We start from the raw sequence: 18,415 nt of genomic DNA, 5'->3' as shown, positions 1-18,415 counted from the left end.
CAGCAGGAAGAAGTAGGAGTCTGCCCTTTTCCTTTGGCTGTATGGGGAAGTCTGGCAGCCTGGGATGGTATATGCTCAAAATTGCTTGTTAGTAGGCAATGTAATGAATAGGTGATTGGCATATGACTGGAAGCTCCTTCTTGCCTGTCTCTGCTGACCGCCTCTCTTCCCCGGGGGGGTCAGGTCCACGGTGCCTGGCTCCAGCCACTCTGTCTGCCATGGCTTTCTGCAGCTTACCCTGCCTTTCCCTGCGCAGCCGCAACGACAGCACCATCACCTGCACCATGCCATCTGCGGAGCTCACCACGGCCGTGCGAGTCTGTGTCCAGTTTGAAAACAAGTCTTGTGCCAGCTACAACATCACATTCAAGTATGAGAAGAACCCGATTATATCAGACATCAACCCCAAAAAGAGCCAGATCAGGTGAGATCCCTCCCCCAGCAGAGACAGCCAAGTCTGCCAGGATTTGTGGCCTTTGTTGAGATCAGCCTCTTAATTTTTTTTCAAATGCAAAAGTGCATAGTGCTCTCCCATCAAAGTGCGGAGCTAATTGGTGTGTCCTGGTGTAGCCCGCAACGCAAGCTCACCCTGTCTGTGCTTCAAGCCATCCAGACACAGAGTAGATCCTGAGCAAACCCCATGTCAGGAGCCCCAGGAGTCATTGAAGCATGGCCAGGAGGCAGGGTACAGTATCAGGGCCCCATGTCATGCTGTTGTAGCATCATGACTTCCATTTCAGAGCTGACACGTGTCTGCATCTGCCTGCAGAAGAGAGGGCCAGCTCCAGACTGGTGGGAGGGGGTCCAGCAGGGAGAAATGGGCTTTCTCAGCCCTGGGGTTTGACACATTGCCTTGCAGACAGGTACAAAAGGGGCACTGCAGAGGGCTCTAAGGGTGCTTCAGGGTACCCCAGCACTGCAGTTGAAGAGGTCTCACACATGAGGACTGTCCGTAGCTCATTTCAGTGCATTTAAGACATGGAACAAAGTTAGCCTCGGTAACTGACTGTGTACACCTGGTGGGTGCTTTAGGGAGATTCAGGTGGGGGTCGCTATGAGACCCTGAGGATTTTTCTTGGCAATAAAACTGCTGGAGGATAAGCTGAGATTTGTAATTTTGGATTTCAGCCTTCCCCAAGGTCACATTATTTCATTTTTAAAGCATGTTGCTTTTAATTTCATGTCTCTCTGTGGAGTGCTCGGGCTCCTGTTCCTCTGGATACCATGGTGAAATCCCACCTTCCTCAGCTGTGGAGCCTGGAAAACCCAGAGCTGACCAAGCAACCTGGGAGTCCAGCGCCTGTGCCTGCAGGACCATGCTGAAAGCAGCACGCTGGGGCATGAGCACACAGCAGGCTCTGACGGTCTGATCCCCTTGGAGTGCATTCCCAAGCGCAGCGCCAAAGACGCAGGCTGTGGGAAAGTTAATGACAAGGCGCAGCAGTGACTCAGCCAGCCCCCGCTCCTAGCAGGCTCGCGAACTATGCCGAGTGGCGAGAGCGGTATCTAAACACAGAGACAGTGGAAGAATGTCACTGCCCATATTCACAAGGGAAACCACCAGGGTATTTCTCCATCACCTTAGTCTGCTTTCTTAGTATTTACAGCAGCTTCCAAATTTCAGACCACTGAGAACATGACAGCAATCTCTCTTCAGACTGCTTGGCGGCTCATGTAGCCTGACTGCTCCGGTGTGTTGCTGGGCTCTTGACCATACGGGGTCAATAACTTGTGTAAAAATTTAGCTGGATCCAATTTGTCTTACTATATTGCTAAAATAATTTGTGTAAGCAAAGTTTAAAACAAAACAGAAGTTGTAAACTAGTCTGCAGATGTGACAGGCTCTTAGTTAGAAACTTGGATCATAACTGCGTGGTAATACCTACAGCGTTGTAAAAGATTTCAGACAACCTGACTTTCAGGGCCTTGGACCCAAAGTCACTGCGTCTGGAGTGGTCTTGAGATAATGGGATTTGTAAGTCCTGACTGTTCCTGACAGATACTCCAAACAGATCAAATGTGATACGGCAAAAGGGTAAACCCAGGGTATAGTTTCTGCTATCCAGAGCAGGCAAGCAGTGCTGGTTCTCCACCCCTTGCTCTGCCTAGCAGTCTTGTGTGCATCAGGGCCCTCGTTACTGTTAATTGACTGCACATTGAGAGGCCCATGTTTCACATTCCCCAGGCAGCAGATCCAAAACACAAAACAACTTTCACATTTTGATCTAAATCAGAAGTGTCTGGGAGAAGCAAGATCCCCGTCAACCTTAAAGGGGTCTCTTCCCTCTCCAAGACTTACAGTTCTCTGCGGATCACTGTGGGGAAGGGAATATCTCCTGGCCCTTGCTTTGAGGGGTTGGAGGTTAACCTCTTACACCACCAATGGCCTGGGCAACCTGTTGCATACCCTTGTCATGCAGAAGTGGGCTGCTCCTCTGGCGACTGGCAGCAAGGGGGACAGTTTGCTGCTGCTGAAAGAGGTCCCCCCTTTTCTCCACAGCAGCTGTTGCTCTTCCTTCTTTCCCTGATATCTTGGTAGCAGTGTGGGTGCTTGCTGCAAGTAAGAGGAAGACTTTGGCTGTTGGGTTACATTTTCTGCTCAAGCAGCTGGGAAAATGACAGCAGGCAACACCCAGCCATTGCACCTTACTGTTCTGTGTTGTCCTCTGCAATCACGCTCCCTTTCTTTCCTTCTCCTCGAAGTGGGGGCAGGATCATCACCCTGGAAGGAAGAGGCTTTGAGCTGGTCCAGAATGTGTCCATGGTGGTCCGTGGTATCGGCAGAGAGCAAACGGTGAGTGTCCCCACTGGGTATCGCCTGGTAACTGGGAGCAGGGCTGCGTGCCTGGTGCCTGATGATGTTCGGGGTGTGAAGCTGAAGCCTTAGCCTGTGCTATGGATTGGGCTGGGAGCAAGGTTGGGTGGGAGCACTCAGGATGTCAGTTTTTTGATATGCACTCTCTCTTCTGCTTTCAGAACTGTAAGGTTCACACCGACACTGTGATCACCTGCCCCTCTCCAGCTGCCTCCAACATCACAGCGGGGAGCAAGCCCGCACCCGTCGATTTCTATCTCAACGGTCGCCTCTATGCAGACAACCATCCAGCTCTGGATGAGGAGATGTACCCCGAGGAGGCCTTGCACATCAGCAAGTTCAGCCTGGAGTACTATGCTGACCCCCAGTTCTTCACAGCCAAGAAGGAGAAGTGGATCAAGCACCATCCTGGCGAGCCCTTGACCCTGGTTATACACGTAAGAGAGTGGCATTTACAGCTCTGCTTCTTCTGGGGTGTTGCCTGCTCCCTGCTGGGAAGCTCTTCAGTCCTAAGTGCCAGCACAGTGACTGTCCACAAGCACAGGAGAGAGAAGGGGGGCGGATGAGGACAGGAGGGGCAGGAGCCGTGCAGGAGCAGGCAGTTCTTGCTCAGCCTGCTGCACCTACATCAATCTTCACCAGGAGACACAGCCTGACCTGAGGATGCCCTTTGACGAATGACGACAGAGGGTTGGGTTTGAAGGATGTAATAGCAAGAAGCTAAATAAAATACTGGACGTATGAAAAAGAATGATAATGCACTGGCCTGAAATAAGGCAGGTACTCCAGAAGGTCCTGACAATAGATATTTATTCCTGCAGAAGCAGGTCATGCATTCTTCTCTTTTGGCTACTGAATTCAGCTCAGTTAACAAGGAAGTCGGGGTACAGCAATTAAGTGGCGTGGACAATGCGCAGTAGTAATTCAAAGGCCATTGTTCACTGCAGGATATCCTCACTGGTTGCAACGTGCTTCAGAAACTCGCTCCCCCTTTCTCAGGCTCTGCAGACATACATATCCCCTGGCTATGTCCTCTGTTGTACATCCTTCCCCACTCCCAGGTGGGTGCTTAGATCCTTATCTGAGGTGCACAGCCAGAGCAGATCAAAAGCAGATTTTTCCAGGTTCCATGAGGGGCTTGCTCATCCCGTGCCCCATGCTGAGTGAGGAATGGGAAACAGGAAAATGGGGAATGGCCTGGTTCTGGGCTTCCTGTGGAGTGTTGGAAAAATGTTCTTGGTGAGGGAGAGTCCTCCCAGGTCTGAAAAACAGCAGGGAATACAGAAAGTAGAGCAGGAAAATCCATTGCAATTCCAACTGCTACTCTAATGACTGACATCCTGATTCTATTTTTGTCATTAGAAAGAGCCTGACAGCCTGGGCCTGGAAAGCAATGAGTACCAAGTGAAAATTGGCCTTATCTCGTGCGAGATCCAAATTGTTTCGGACAAAGTCATCCACTGCTCTGTCAACGAGTCACTGAGCACTTCGGAAAGACAGTTACCGGTGACGGTGAGTTCCAGGAGCCTCCACGCTCTGGGCACGCGGGCAGGAGGGATCCCTGTTGCAAACGCTGCCTGCGAAGGGGTCAGCTGTGTGCACGGGCAGGACCTGCCAGGCACGCTCACAGGCAGCCTTGCAGAAAGCTGCATGGGCGGAATGGTGGACGAAACACGCTGCGCTTGCAGCTGTCCCCAGGGCAGCTCGTTGGCAGGATGCTGGCGTAGTCAGTGCTAAGACCGCCCTGACTCATGGAGAGGGGCTGCCGCGCTCCAAATCGTGGGGCACCAGCAGCAGCCTGCTGAGTTAACTGTGCTGTAAGCTGGGGGGGAAGATGTTGTCAGTTCTTGTAAGGCACTGTGAAATCCCAGGCATGTGAGTTTTTGTCACTTGGCATAATTTTCTTCCTGCCCCTCATGAGATGCGTTTGGGGATTTCCATACAGTTTTCAATCAGCTGGCCTCCTACTGCCAGCAGAAGAGCTACAAGTGAACATGAGAATCCGACCCTTACCAAGCTCCAATAAGCCACTGAAGATGGGTCCCTCTGCGTGTGACTGGGGAGGGCAAGAGGAGTTCACAGGGATGGAAAGTTTTATTTGCTTCCCAGGGGCTGCCTTTTTGTCACTGCGAAGAATTTGGTGTTCTCAGGGCTGTTACTCCTCTTTGTGTCTGCAAAATTCCCAATACTTTGTTACTGTCCTTTTTTCCACAGAGGGCTTGCTCTTACCCTCAGTTTCCCTCATGTCATATGCAGCCCACTGCCACGCAGGGATGTGACTATGGCTCTTTGTGTCTGGCGAGGAAATGCCTCCATTTCCATGGTCTGAGACCCTGCAGCCCCACTCCCATTCTGTGTGTTAACAGTGCGTGGGTGGGAGCCTGTGGCGTGGGCAGGGAGGAGGAGGAAGGCTGCAAAGGGAGCTGAGGAGGCTGTGGACTTGCGCTGCCCATAAGAAAGGCACAAAGATGCACCACCAGTTCACTGACAGGGTTGTCCAGTTTACTGGTTACAGTCTCTGGTGTATGAAATTCTATTGCGAACTGGAAACATGGAAATGCAGAAGTAGCAGAATTTCCCAAGTCATTTTAATGGAAATTTTAAATAGGGTAATTTTGTTTTTTAGTGAGATCTGAGAAACAGGGAAATCCCTTTGGGGAAGAACAGGAATTTATGAGTTTGCTAGTTTTGGTTTGACATAAAACATTCAGGGAAATGCCCTAGCAGGTCCCCAGGAAGCAGGAGAATGATACCCAGCCCTAAAGTATCACATAGCTGTTAAGAGTGTACCAGCAGTGAGAATGCAGCTAAATAATCAACTTATATTCACGTCTGTGGGCACTTACTAAACCTTCATATGTGGTTTGAGTTATTGCCTGCTGGCCATTTCAGAGGCAACAGCTGCCTTTATAACATATTTATAATAGCTTTGGTAACACGGGGCCAGACTTGCACAGTGGTCCCTACCTCATTTGCATCAAGGACAGCTATCGGGGGCTGCAGAAGCCTCGCCAGCTGATGCAGAATCTTCTGGCGAGCTGAGATGCCTGTTGTTGTGACTGCTCAGTTTGTTCTTGTTTAGCTGGTAGAGCTCACATCTGCAGTGATCAGAGCACAGGCAAACAGCCCTTTAAAACGTGTCCCACTGTTGACCCTAATTCTGACTGTGATTTTGGGTATACCTGTTCTGTGAAGGTGCTCTCGGGCCGGGTCCCTGTTAACAAGTCGCAAAGGGCAGCAGGAGCTGTCTGTAGAGAAAAGGAGCCAGTCATGAAGATGGGGCTGCTGAGCCTCCCTGTGTTTGGGGGTCACTTTTGAGTAGCAATTCTGGGAGTGCCTTAGGTGAGCTGGAGCTTGATTTTGGTCTAATTTAATCCCAAGGGGATCCCGTTTGCATCCTGGGAGGCTGCAGGATGGCTCCATCCCGTAAGCCGGAGCGCAGTTCCTGGTGACCCCCAAGGTGGCCCTGTGCCCCAGGAGTCCTGCCCAGCCCTGACTCTTCTTCCCAGGAGCAGAGTGTCCTCCAGCCACAGCCCCTTCTGCATGACCCCCCCACATGCTGGTGACAGGAAATGTTGCCATTTAACCTGCAGCCTAATTAATTCCCCTTACAAATAATTGTATTGAGTAGACCTGTCCAAATAAGCAAGAGAAGTTTGCCAAGGCCTTAAAACACATTTTTGTTCATGACTAAACTGTTTAAACACTGAATTTAAGAGCAATGGGATTTCTCCTCTGGCGAATGCAAAAGGTTGAGATGGTGGGGAAAAAAAGACTCAAAATGCATCGAGGACTTGCCTCATTGCAGCATTTCAGACTAAAGACATGGAAAACTTGCGGCTAGGCAGGGTGCTGTGCAGACTGTCAAATGAACCTCCACAAATGCTTGTGCAGCGCCCCACCCCCATCCAGCATCTCGGCTCCCAGCCAAGCGTGCGCTGGGGAGGAGACCGAAGCTCTTAGTCTTGCACGCTGCCCAGCGGCACCACCCCAGAAATCGCCAGCACCAGAGTCTGTCTGAGGGCTGGTACAAGGCACACTGGGGCTTGGAGCTGTGGGAGCCCGACCACGTGGTCCAGCACCGATGGTTGGAGGCACTGAAGGTTTTCCTGACCCCGGGGTGATGGCAGCTGGCATGCTGCAGACCTCCAGGCTTGTCCAGATGCCTTCAGCTGGCAGCATCAGTGCCCTCACTAGTGCTCCCAACAGCAAGGGCTTGGATTTCCCGGTGGGCACGGAGCTGTGCGCTACATGGTGTTTGATGCATGGACATGGTGGGAAGGCCTTGCTCGTGGCACTACTTTGGCCCAGCTGCTGAGAGCTGACTGTAATTTAACCACAGTGTGCACCTTTCCTGGAGGTGCTCTGTGACACAGATGTAATCATAAGATTATTCCATCTCTTCCCTACCTTGTTTCAGGTTTTTTGCTCAAGTTTCTCTTGCTTCTCATTCCTTGAGAGAAGTGAAACTCACATTTCCAGAAGTGAAAGACTTGCATGGTCATGAGTTTTCCTTATCAGATGATGCTGTTGAACCCTTTCATCCCAGGGGCCTAGAAAGCCATTCATTAACAGCACCAAGTAAACTTGCCAGCCTGCCTGTGATGTGTGTTGGCCTCCTCCCTTCTGGTGGTCAGGAGACCGAAGGACTGAGCTCAAGTGGTTTGTGCTTGGTGTCACAAGAAGCATGGGTTGGGAGCAGAGCCAGCATCTCCTGACATTCAGTCCACTGCTTTAGCCGCAAGATCATTACTCGTCTCTGGTCTCATTATTATTTATTTTTATTCCATTACTTTATTTCTTTTTTAAAGACTTTAAAGTTTCTTGACCCTCCTTCTCCTCAGTGGCAGCAGTTCTGCTTCTGGAGAAGAAAGAAGAGTACAGCTGGGATTCAAAGGCCATTAAGAGGCATAAAAAAGTTGGATGATTAGTGGAAGTGGTTTTCTAGTAAAAGTAGTACAGGCAGTACTATATAGTGTGGTGAGTATGAATAAGAAGAGGTTGTCTCGTGCTCTGGGGTGGGTACGGCGGGGCCATGATGTGGGCTGGAGCCTGTGGCTCTGCCATTGAAGCCGTAGGATGGCCCTAGGGTGGGCACAAATGCAGTACCGCAGCCTGCTATGAGCTGGCCTCAGCTTTCCACCAGAGCACACAGGAAGGGAATTGGGCTCTTTTGAGACATACAAAGTCCCTGAGGTCCAGCAGTGAAAGGCACAGCCCAGCCTCCCTGTGAAGCCTGGTGGGCTGAGCCACCATGGTCAGTACGTCCTTGGTGAAGGTCTGCTGAGCACTACCCTGTAGTCCCTCCTTGCTTTACCTCTGAGCCACCTGACAACGTGCTGTTCAGCTCCTGCTTTTCCTCCCTCCTTCTCCCTCTCTAGATCCAAGTTGGAAAGTTCAACTACACGATTGCGATGCTGCACCTTGGGGGAGGAGAGACCGCAATCATTGTCTCCATTGTCATCTGCAGCATCTTGCTGGTCCTCTCTGTTGGAGGTAAGAGAACAGAACGATGAGTTTCCAGGCTGGGCCGAGGTTTTTTCTCATTGCATGTGGAGGGGGGAAGCTGACTCGCTGACACGTTAGGAAACCTCCAAGTGCTGCAGTTCTGCAGTATCTGAAACTGGTCTGGGTGCAGCAAATAGCCAGTCTTCTTGGTCTGTACAAAGAAGACAGTACTAAACCAGTACCCAGGATCAAAGCTTCCTGCAGCATGGAGCGTTTGCTGGCTGAATCCATAGTTCAACTCTGTTCCTTGAGCCTGTGATATTTATAAACTTACCCTTTTCCCCCAAACACTTAGTAGCTACTGTAATACAAAATGAAGAAGGGTGTGAGAAACGGGTCTTGGACTCGTATTGACTTGAACAGGGCTCACACAGGCATGACTGTCCCAGACCATCCCAAAGGTCCACCTAGCCTGAGGTCCTGTCATCCGTAACAGCCAGTGACAGGCACCTGGCAAAGAGTATGAAGAACAGAGCTAAACCACGACACGTCTTTAGCTGCAGATCTGGAGCAGACACAATCGTTTGCTAACCTCCCTGGAAGCTGTGCAACCCACCTGTGTTCTCTGGCTAGGGTATCATCTCATCCCATGCCCAGAATGACTGTGCAGCAAGAAACCTGTCAGTTCACAGCAAGTGAGGTATTTCTAATAGGGATTTAATTTATTTTTAATAAAGGTTATAATGCACACTATTTATTAAGTACACCACCCGTCATTAGAAACATATTTCTGGAGGCATGGGAAGACTGTCAGACATGAGCACTGTAATACAGGTGGTAAATGTCTTAATATCTGTATTCATTAATCAGCTGGAATGCATTAATATACAGTTAAGCTGAATATAGACAGCCCAGACCTAAATTGAAGATGACAGTTACAGCATGATCATTAAATTCCAGCTGGTTTTACTTATTTACAGATAACGAACAACTGCCTGATCAGATACCAGTCTTGTTGTAGGTGTTAAACCAACACTGAGTTTAGCTTTCTGCACCCATGTCAGCAGATGACTGCTCTGATCCTAGCTGCAGCTGCTCCTAAATCCTAGTCCAAAAGGCTTGTTCCCTTCGTCTTTTCCAGCTCTTTTTGTGTTTTGCACAAAGAGCCGCAGAGCGGAGCGCTACTGGCAGAAAACGCTGCTCCAGATGGAGGAGATGGAGTCGCAGATCCGGGAGGAAATCCGCAAAGGTAAGTCACTGTGCTGGGCACCAAGAAGAGCCAGGGCCAGGAGGGAGATGCTGGAATAGCAGGGTTGAAGCTCTTCACCTTCTACTCTGTAGAAGTTTATATAATTATTTATAGAAGAATTTCTGTCATTGCCCTTGAGCTTCAGCAGGGTTTGTGAATGAGGCTCAGTGTCTGGAAGTGTGGCTCTGCTGCTGTCTTGCTGCCTGACTTGGGCAAGGTACTGATCTTCAGTGCCACTGGCTTCCCTGTCTCGGGGTTAATGGCCCTTGGCCATATCAGAGGGTTGCTTGAAGGCCACACTAATCTTTAGTGTGCTTTACGATTGGGTGCCACAAAAATTGCAGCACACACCTGCTAGAGAACTGGGAGAAGCAATCCAAGCATCTGCATCTGCTGTCCCTGCGGTACGTGACACTCTGCAGCTTAGGCTGAGGTCTTCCTCCTGCAGAACCAGACCAGGGGCTGCTCTCCTGGAGGCAGGGGAAACGTCCTCTCTGTCAGCACTGCAGGACGCGATGAATAGTGCTGGCGGTTAAACCCTGATGGTAATCTGCTGCTTCTCAACAAGCCCCGCTTCAGCTCGCTCAAGGGAAAGGCTCGAGGAGGCAGACGCGAGACATGACATGTTTTTCAGTGCCAGCCTGCTTACTGCCTCAGCTGGTAGAGTATCGGAGCTCTTACCATCTGCGGGTCTCTGTGTAAGGTTTTGCAGAACTGCAGACAGACATGACAGACCTGACCAAGGAGTTAAACCGCAGCCAGGGGATCCCGTTCCTGGAGTACAAGCATTTTGTCACCCGGACGTTCTTCCCCAAAGTAAGGCAATACTGCGTTTGACGGGCACCTAATAGCTCCCAGGTCCTTCCTAACCAGATCAGGGCTCTGCTTTCCCTCTGCTAAAGGGTTATTACAGTGTAACAAAATCATTCCACTGTTATATGTTTAGTTGTCATGTATTTCAGCCTCAATTATCGTCAAAAGTGGAGACGCAGCTCCTGGGCTGTGAAGGAAGGTCGGGCTTGCTCGCACACAACAGGAGCCCGGCAGGGGCACCATCACGGGAGTCGCTCTGGTTCACCCGTTTGATGCCGTGGACACCCTCTGCTGAAAGCACTCTCTCACAGGAGCAGAAAGTGCTGGGGACTCCCCTTTCTCCCCAGGGGCTCCAATGTCACCCCACTCTGTTCAGCAGAGGCTAGGGCTGAAGGGTGGCCATCGGCATTCAGGGAGGGGGGCTTTTTGTTCCACACAGCATGCCACCGAGCATTCCCAGCTGCTCTGCCAGTACTCAGAAGCTCATTAGATGTCTCCGTCTCCCCCTTTCTCTCCTCCCAGTTGGAAGTTGGGCACATGGTGCGCCCAGTAAGACGCCCTTTGGGCGCCCGGTCTCAGTCTGTTTACCCAGCGTTCTCCTCCAGGGCCGCACCAGACATGCCGGTGCCGTAATTCCCGTCACCAGCTGCTCTGCTGTGTCGCTGTGCGCCCTTAACAGCGGCTGTATTTCACCCCTGAGGCAGTTGCACTTCAGTGGTGAGGAGTGAGATGATGATTTATGACTGCAGAGTGTTTCATTAGTAGTTATTACTCAGGTTTTTAAGTTATCCAATCTCTATATATCTGCACACTGGAGTCTTTAAGAATCAGGCTGCTTATATGAATGTTGGAGATTTAAACATTTTTCCCATCTGTTTCAAAAGTTACATATGTTAAAACACCCAGTACTCCTCTATTTTGACTTAGTCTTCTACAATGCTTTCTCTTCTGGGATTTTTCTAGCTGTCAAATTAGTCTATTTGCAGTCTCCCTACCCTAACAGCCTTGTGTCTGCACAGACATCTGCCTCCCCCCATTCTTGTGGTGTTTGCTCATTCAAGAGGTTCTTGCAAAGTGTTTAAAGGCTTCGTAAGACATACCGATGCATTTCTTCATAATGGGTGGTCTTCAGTCCCAATGACATGTCTCTGTCGTTCCCGGGCGGTGCATGGCAAACGAGGAGGTCCCTGGCCGGGTGCAGCTGCCCTCCCCTAACGCTGTGCTTGGTTGCAGTGTTCCTCGCTCTACGAGGAGTGCTACATCCTGCCGTCCCAGCAGCTCAGCTCCCAGGTGGGCTCCCAGGTCCAGGAAACTCATCCGCTCCTGGTGGGGGAATGGAAAGTGAGTAACCCACTAACAAAACAAATGCTTTTGAGTGGTTGCTAACCGTACTCGTGTGTGTTGACAATGCCACGCATTTTCTTGTGGTGCATGGGGAATGCTTGATCACGCAAAACAATTAACACATACCAGATCAGCTTTGACTAATTGGAGAAGGCAGATCTGTGGATCTGCTGTCACATGAAGGAGCTCTGTCCTGAGATCCTGCCCAGCTCTGCTGTGGGCTTTTCTTCCTGCGTGTATCATATTGTATGTCACTTCAGTCCCATACGCAGCTGATCATAAATGAGATTCCTCCCAAGCAGGGACTTGGTAAAAGCTGTTCTTGACCCAGAGCTGGGTTTCATGTGGACAAGAAGTAGGAATTGAAGAATCAGAGAGTCACTTAGGTTGGAAGGGAGATCTGCTTAAAGCAGCTCCAACTAGATGAGGTTGCTAAGGGCTTTGTCCAGCTATGTCAAATATCTTCAAGGATGGAAATCCCACAGTCTCTGGGGGCCCTGTTCCAGTGTCTGACCACCTTAAAGGTGAAAACTTCGTTCCTTAGTCAGTGTCCCATGCTCCAGATGGTGTCCCTTGCCTCTTGTCCTAGCACTGTGCTGGCAGAGAAGAGCCTGGCTCTGTCTTCTCTGCCCTCCCACGGGGAAGCTGAAGACTGCAGTAAGATCTCCCCTTACTACTTCTTCTTAAGGCTGATCAAACCCAGCCCTCTCCACCTCTCGTTGCACACCCACTAATTGTTTTGGCAGCCTTCAGCTGCATTTGTTCCAGTTTGCCAATGTCTGTCTCGTAGCGGGAAGTGCAAAACTGGCCACAGTTCTCCAGGTAACGCCTCACAAATGCTGAACAGAGAGGAAAGGCCACTGCCCCTGGCCGAGCTGCTTCTGGTACAGACCCAGATGCAGTCATGCTGCCGCCAGGAGAGCATGCTACTGACTTGTGTCAAGCAGAGGGAGTTAAGGGGTCTTCAGCTCAGCACCAGCATTCAGCAGGGGCATCCTTGCAGTCAGGAAGGATAAAAGCTGGAGGAAAACAACAAGCAGGGTTTTTCTCACTCCGCTTTCTAAACTTTTCTTTAGATCCCTGAAAACTGCAGACCCAATATGGAAGAAGGAATCTCGCTGTTCTCCACCTTACTCAACAACAAGCACTTTCTCATTGTGTTTGTTCATGCTCTTGAGCAACAGAAGGACTTTGCTGTTAGAGACAGGTATGAGCTTCAGAACCAAAGGCCTTGCAGCTGGAGGAGACTGATTTATTCCTAACCTGCAAGCAATCCAGACCATGTCTGGAGCTGTGCATTTCAGTTGAAGGTTGAGTTACACTTGCCTCCCACTTTTCTATTAGAAACGGGTGGCCGTAAACCTCCATTATCCTTTAGAGCACCAGAAGGTATGAGTGACTCACTTGTGAGTGTTTGTATCCCTGCACACTTGCTTTACCAGTAAGAGAGTGCAAACTGACCCAAGGTCCTGCACCACTGAAAGAGGGTTTGAAGTTTTAACACTATTGAGGAGGCTCATGACACTTGTCTGAAATAAATGCTGCCTTTGTGATTTGGGGTTTTTTTGTGCCAGTTGTCAGTTTAGTCTTGTTGGATTGGTACTTGAGTCATACACAATTCTGTGTTTCAGATGTAATCTGGCCTCCCTGCTTACTATTGCGTTGCATGGGAAACTGGAGTATTACACCAGCATCATGAAGGACCTCTTGGTGGATCTCATAGACGCTTCAGCTTCCAAAAACCCCAAGCTGATGCTGAGGAGAACAGAATCCGTAGTGGAGAAGATGCTCACCAACTGGATGTCCATCTGCATGTACAGCTATCTCAGAGTAAGAGAACCAGATCACTGCTGTTGTGTGTGTGAGTTCAGCACTGCATGCAGCGGTAATGAGGGATGCGTGGGACAGCTGAGGACCTAAATATCTCGGCTGTCCCATGCATCCCTCGACAGCTGAGGACCGAAAGACTTGCCAGCATTGCCACGTGAATGGCCACTAATGGTTAACAAACTCTAGTGTATTGTAAGGTTCAAGTGTGGAGAAGCAACCTTAAGTTCAGTTGTTTCTTCACTTCTGCCTGGGGATCTGGTGAGATCAGACTTCATAGCAGGCCGTTGCTAAGGCCAGAGCACGAACTAACGTTTTCACCATGCTTGAGAAGAGGGCCATAGGGGAGTTGAAAACTAACCAGAATGGCTTGAGGTTTTGGAAACCATTCCAGTTATTTGTTATTTTCTCGGCCCAGCTCGCCCAGCCGTACTGATGGTTGCCAGCCAGTTCAGCATTGTCTGTCTTGAGCGCGAGAGCCCCGGCCGTCGGGAGGGATGGTGGCGCTGGGGCAGGGGGCTTCTCCATGTCGGTGCCTGTTGGTATGTGGGGTTTCTCGCGCCGGAGGCCTCCTCGTGGTTCCACACTGGCCAGGCAGATCTTAGCAGGAGGGGTGGGATGTGTGTCCCAGAAGCCTGACTGGCTTCCGACAGTAACAAAAAGGAGTATATTTGGCATCTCAGAGCACAGCAGCAGTCCATCTGCTCAGTGCTTTATCTCCAACGTTTGCCAGTTCTGGTTGGAATTTCCCAGAAGAATTGAGCAATAACTTAATTGATTCCACGGCAGTTAATTGGAGGACACCCCATTATACCCACAGGGGAGAGCCTTGAAAAAAGCCTTTGAAAAATCTCTTTTCCCAAAGAGTTTGCTATAGCCACAGAAGCAATACTGTATTGTCCTCATACATATCATAATGTCTTCTGATCCCAGCTGATGATCACTTTTTGTCCTAAAGCCTGTGGTTTTGTAGTTCATAATCTTTCATTTTAGCTCACATAATTAGCCAGTATAATGAAGGAAAGTTACAGGAGCAAATGACGGTGGCTGTACCGATGCAGCATGACTATCCAGCCTGTAAGAGCAGAAAATAGTGAATTAGTGAATTTTTTTTAATCTTCAATTTTTGTCCCTGTAGCTAAACCATTGGAGGAAAAAAGTGCTGATCTCTCCTTTTGGAGAGTGGAGACCACATGTGAGGCATCTGATCCAACTCCAGTTTGTGCTAAAATTGGACATTGTGCAAGAAGGCTTTCTCAGGGGAAAAAAAAAAAAGAGGAAAGAAAGTCCAGTCTTCATCACGTGGGCCTGAAGACTTGGGCACATTACATAGCTAATTAATGGCGAGGAGCTCCTGGGTGCCGGTGCACCGCCCCTCCCTTGGGTGCCTGGCAGGGAGGTGCCCAGCAGGGAGGTGCCCATCACCGCAGGCTTGTCCAGGGTCTGTGGTGGGGCTGGTGACCGTCCCACGGATGGGGCCGTGCAGACGATGCTGGTGCGAGCTGTGAGCTGACTGTCCCGTGCCATGTGGCCCTGGCCCGACCCACGGAGGGAGGAGGAAAGACAGGGTACAGACAGGAGCGGGTCTGCGGGACGGTGGTGGCCGCTTGCCCAGCTGACAAGCCACCAGCATTTCCATCCGCCTGTGGATGGGTCCTCAGCAGGCACTAACGTTGCGCACTGGGTTTGCAGTGCCCTCCTGCTTCATGTGCTCAGCCTGCAGCCATGGCAGTGACGCCCATCACTGCACTTGCTACCGCAGCCTACTTCCCATTTCTGAAAAGCAAACGGTTTCCATACTAGAGCGCGATAAAGAGTTGATTTCCAAGGGACTTTCACACCACGAGCTCTACAACGAGAGTGGGGAACCCGATCAGAGGAGAAACCATGCTCCCTGCTGAAATACAGAGGAGGAAGAGAACTGATCAGGCAGAAATGTCCAGAGAGGCCCTTTGACTGTCCCAGGTGGACACGAGCTCAGCTGTGCAAAGGGATGGGGGGTCTTGGTCCGGATCGGAGTCAAGACCTTCCCTGACACGCAGATGAGCACGGAGCCACTGCAGTCAGACACACAGCACCTCCTTACACACGGGCTGGTTTCAGCTCGGGGCTGTGATTTAAATACTAGCGATAGTCAAACGCCTCCCATGTGCCTTGCGTTCCTCTGGATCAAACTCTGTTGCCTTCAGAGAGGCATTTGTTGGTTAAAAAAAAAGGCTGCCCGCCTGCCTCTAGCACTGGTCTGTCAGACGTGTGACGATGGGTCTGGTTTTCATTCCTGAATTATCCCCATTAATCACAACGTCTATTTGAAACAGCTGCTGCAAAGGTCCCTGCCGTTGTGCAGTGGAAAAATTCCAAGTGCTTGTATTTTCCCTTGTAAGTCAACGCTACATGCTCGAAACATTTGTTTCGTATTAATGCTCTGCCTAACAGTCCGTCCATTTGTGTTTCGGGGGAAAATGATTTGAAGGAGCTGTCTTCAACTGGGAAGGAGTTGCAGGCCACAGTCACTAGTGGTCTGAACATGTGGAGGGCACCTGAAGGCAATGGAGTCACCGCTCTGCCGGGCAGGTTTGTCTCTGCCTGCAGGAGAGATGATGGAGAACTAGCAGGGGGCTTGCTGCTTGGGACTGGATTCAGAGCAAACTTGCAGCATTTGCACAATCGATGCAGGCCTCTCTTTTGGCAGAACTGAGTAAGAATTACGGATAAAATGGTCCATGTCTCTACTTTCTGCTACAGCTTTGGTGGAAAATGCTGAAAAAAAAGCCTTCCCCATAAGATACTGTGGTACCATTGTGCCTGGCTCCTAGCAGGATCAGGGGACTGGGAGTTAAAGGGAAATTAAGGTCCTGGAATTCAGCTTTTAGGTCTGGGTCCAAGCTTCCTAAAGCTTTGCATGTGGGACAGAGCTGAGGTTTGGTTCTTCACAAAATGCAAATAGATAGTCATCCCAAAATTAGCAGGCACTTGGGATAAGCAGCTGTTTTCTGTGCTTTTCCCACCCCAGCCTCACCAGGACATCTTGGAAATGGCTGTAACGTTTTCCTGGGAGGACATCTCTAATGACTTGTCAGCCTTGTATTAACAGGGCAGCAACATGTGAATCCAGTCTGTGCTCTAAACCTTTTTTTTTTTCCCAAGCATATAAAAACCAAGCCCTCCCACGCTCATCGTGCGTGAAACAGTTCAAGTAATGCCAGCCTGAACTGTGCTTTCCATTACTGCAAAGTTATTTCAGTGTCCTGGGTAGCTTTAAGAGCCCGTAACAGTTCAGTCAAAAATGAAAATGAAGTCTCATTAAAATACATTCACAATAGGAGGAAAAAAGGCCCCAGACTGTGTTTTTTTAAGTATTTTTTTGTCCTGAATCAGCACTGATCTCTTTCAGTTAAACTTCCTTTCTCCCAACTAGCCAAGTCCAAAGACAGTTTTGATTTGCTTCCAGATGAGTTTTTCGAACAATACTTGAGGTTTCCAAGTTTGCCATTTTATCTTTAGTCCCTGCCTGCCAGCCCTTCTTTCCCCTCTTTGAAATTTGCTGTCTGATTAGCACTTTTGCAGATTTCCATAACATCCCACAGTTCTTGAGCCTGAAAGCCAAAAAGCCAAACAGAAATAGTATCTTGCCAATGGAGCACTGTCGTTATTTCCCATGCGGCCAGTCCTGGGGCTGATCCTGCTTACGTATGCTGCGGCGGGTCCGAAACGCTCGCTCCTCCGCTTCCCCAGGCTGCCCCTTCCAGTGCAGCTTTACGTGTGTGGGAAGGTGCCACACAGTCAAGCCCTGACCTGTGCAGCCTGTGCTGGTTTCAAGCCGCAAAGAGCTCCTGTATCAGCAGGACTCACACTTTTTTTATGTTTTTGGAGGCAGCGGCATAGCTGTTGGCAGCCCCCGCATGTCTCTCTGCGGCCAGACCTGCGGCCAGGGCCAGAGCTTCCCACGGCAGGGACGGGGCAGGCTCCAAAGCCCAGCACTGAATTTAGCCTTGGGTTCGTCCCCACTGCGTGCTCACGCACATGCGACATAAACAGAGTTCCTGCTCGTAGCAGGGCCAGCGTCGGGATTTGTCAGCACTTGTGTAGGGTCAGCTTGGCCGCGCTCCACCGTTCGCATCGCTTTATGGGGGAAGCCGGTACTGCAGCCTGGTGATGGCTCAGCGTCAGTGCCATCCCCTGGCCTCTTATCTCATACTCTTGCCTTCATCTCGGAAACTAACTCTTCTTCACGTCTCCTGACACTTTCTCCACTCTGTTCGCGATCCTCTCCTTCTCCACGACTTCACGTCTTTCTCTGCATGCTGGAATCTGTGCCTTCCTCCATTTCCAGCACCGACAGCTCTGCTGCTGCTGAGCCCATTTTATGCTGCGTGCTCAGAAGGAGCATTGCAGGAAGTCATTAAACCCCGGCAGGAGGCCCGAGCAGCTTCCCTGCGTTCATAAAAAGAGTTGCCCTCGGAAAATAAAGCGGGTGCACCATTGGCACACATGGTGCCTGCCCACCTACAGCCCTGCTGTAGTGTCTTATCGTCAACTGCGCTGAATGCAGCCGAATCAAAATTGACATCAAACTAATTGCTTTAGCAATTATAAGGCAATTAGAATAAAAGAATCACCAAGTCTTAATTAAGAAGCAGATTGAACAGGATTTAGCAGCTCCTAGCTGAGAAATATCAAAATCATTCGATGTCTGTTGTCTTGAGTAGGATTTCAGATGGCAGGAATGTTTGTGCGGGGTGTGTGTGATGCTCAGAAAGTACATAAATGTGCAATAATTTGCACTTGCCTCGTTGGAAGGAAATTACACATGAACATTAGGGAGAATGGGATGTACTCCAGTACTGAAAAGTTTCTTAAGAAAACAGCTTATGTTTTACTTGCACATCAGCGTAGCAGACAGAAGTGGATCAGAAGTC

General features: G+C 50.0%; 1 protein-coding gene across 1 annotated transcript in view; it reads left to right on the top strand.

Moving 5' to 3' along the window:
• The window catches only part of PLXND1 (plexin D1), a gene marked incomplete at both ends in the record, with an annotated part of 33,886 nt that overhangs the window by 681 nt on the left and 14,790 nt on the right, over positions 1-18,415 (top strand). Inside the window, 10 exons of the mRNA XM_010295536.1 lie at positions 257-424; positions 2,704-2,794; positions 2,977-3,252; positions 4,178-4,327; positions 8,197-8,311; positions 9,405-9,512; positions 10,216-10,328; positions 11,559-11,666; positions 12,746-12,876; positions 13,301-13,499. Coding sequence (XP_010293838.1) covers positions 257-424; positions 2,704-2,794; positions 2,977-3,252; positions 4,178-4,327; positions 8,197-8,311; positions 9,405-9,512; positions 10,216-10,328; positions 11,559-11,666; positions 12,746-12,876; positions 13,301-13,499 — 1,459 coding nt within the window. The remainder of the gene's footprint in view (positions 1-256; positions 425-2,703; positions 2,795-2,976; positions 3,253-4,177; positions 4,328-8,196; positions 8,312-9,404; positions 9,513-10,215; positions 10,329-11,558; positions 11,667-12,745; positions 12,877-13,300; positions 13,500-18,415) is intronic.

This window comes from Phaethon lepturus, unplaced genomic scaffold (genome assembly GCF_000687285.1).
Source record: "Phaethon lepturus isolate BGI_N335 unplaced genomic scaffold, ASM68728v1 scaffold51509, whole genome shotgun sequence".
Taxonomy (NCBI): Eukaryota; Metazoa; Chordata; class Aves; order Phaethontiformes; family Phaethontidae; genus Phaethon; species Phaethon lepturus.
This window is presented reverse-complemented; position numbering and strand designations above follow the sequence as displayed.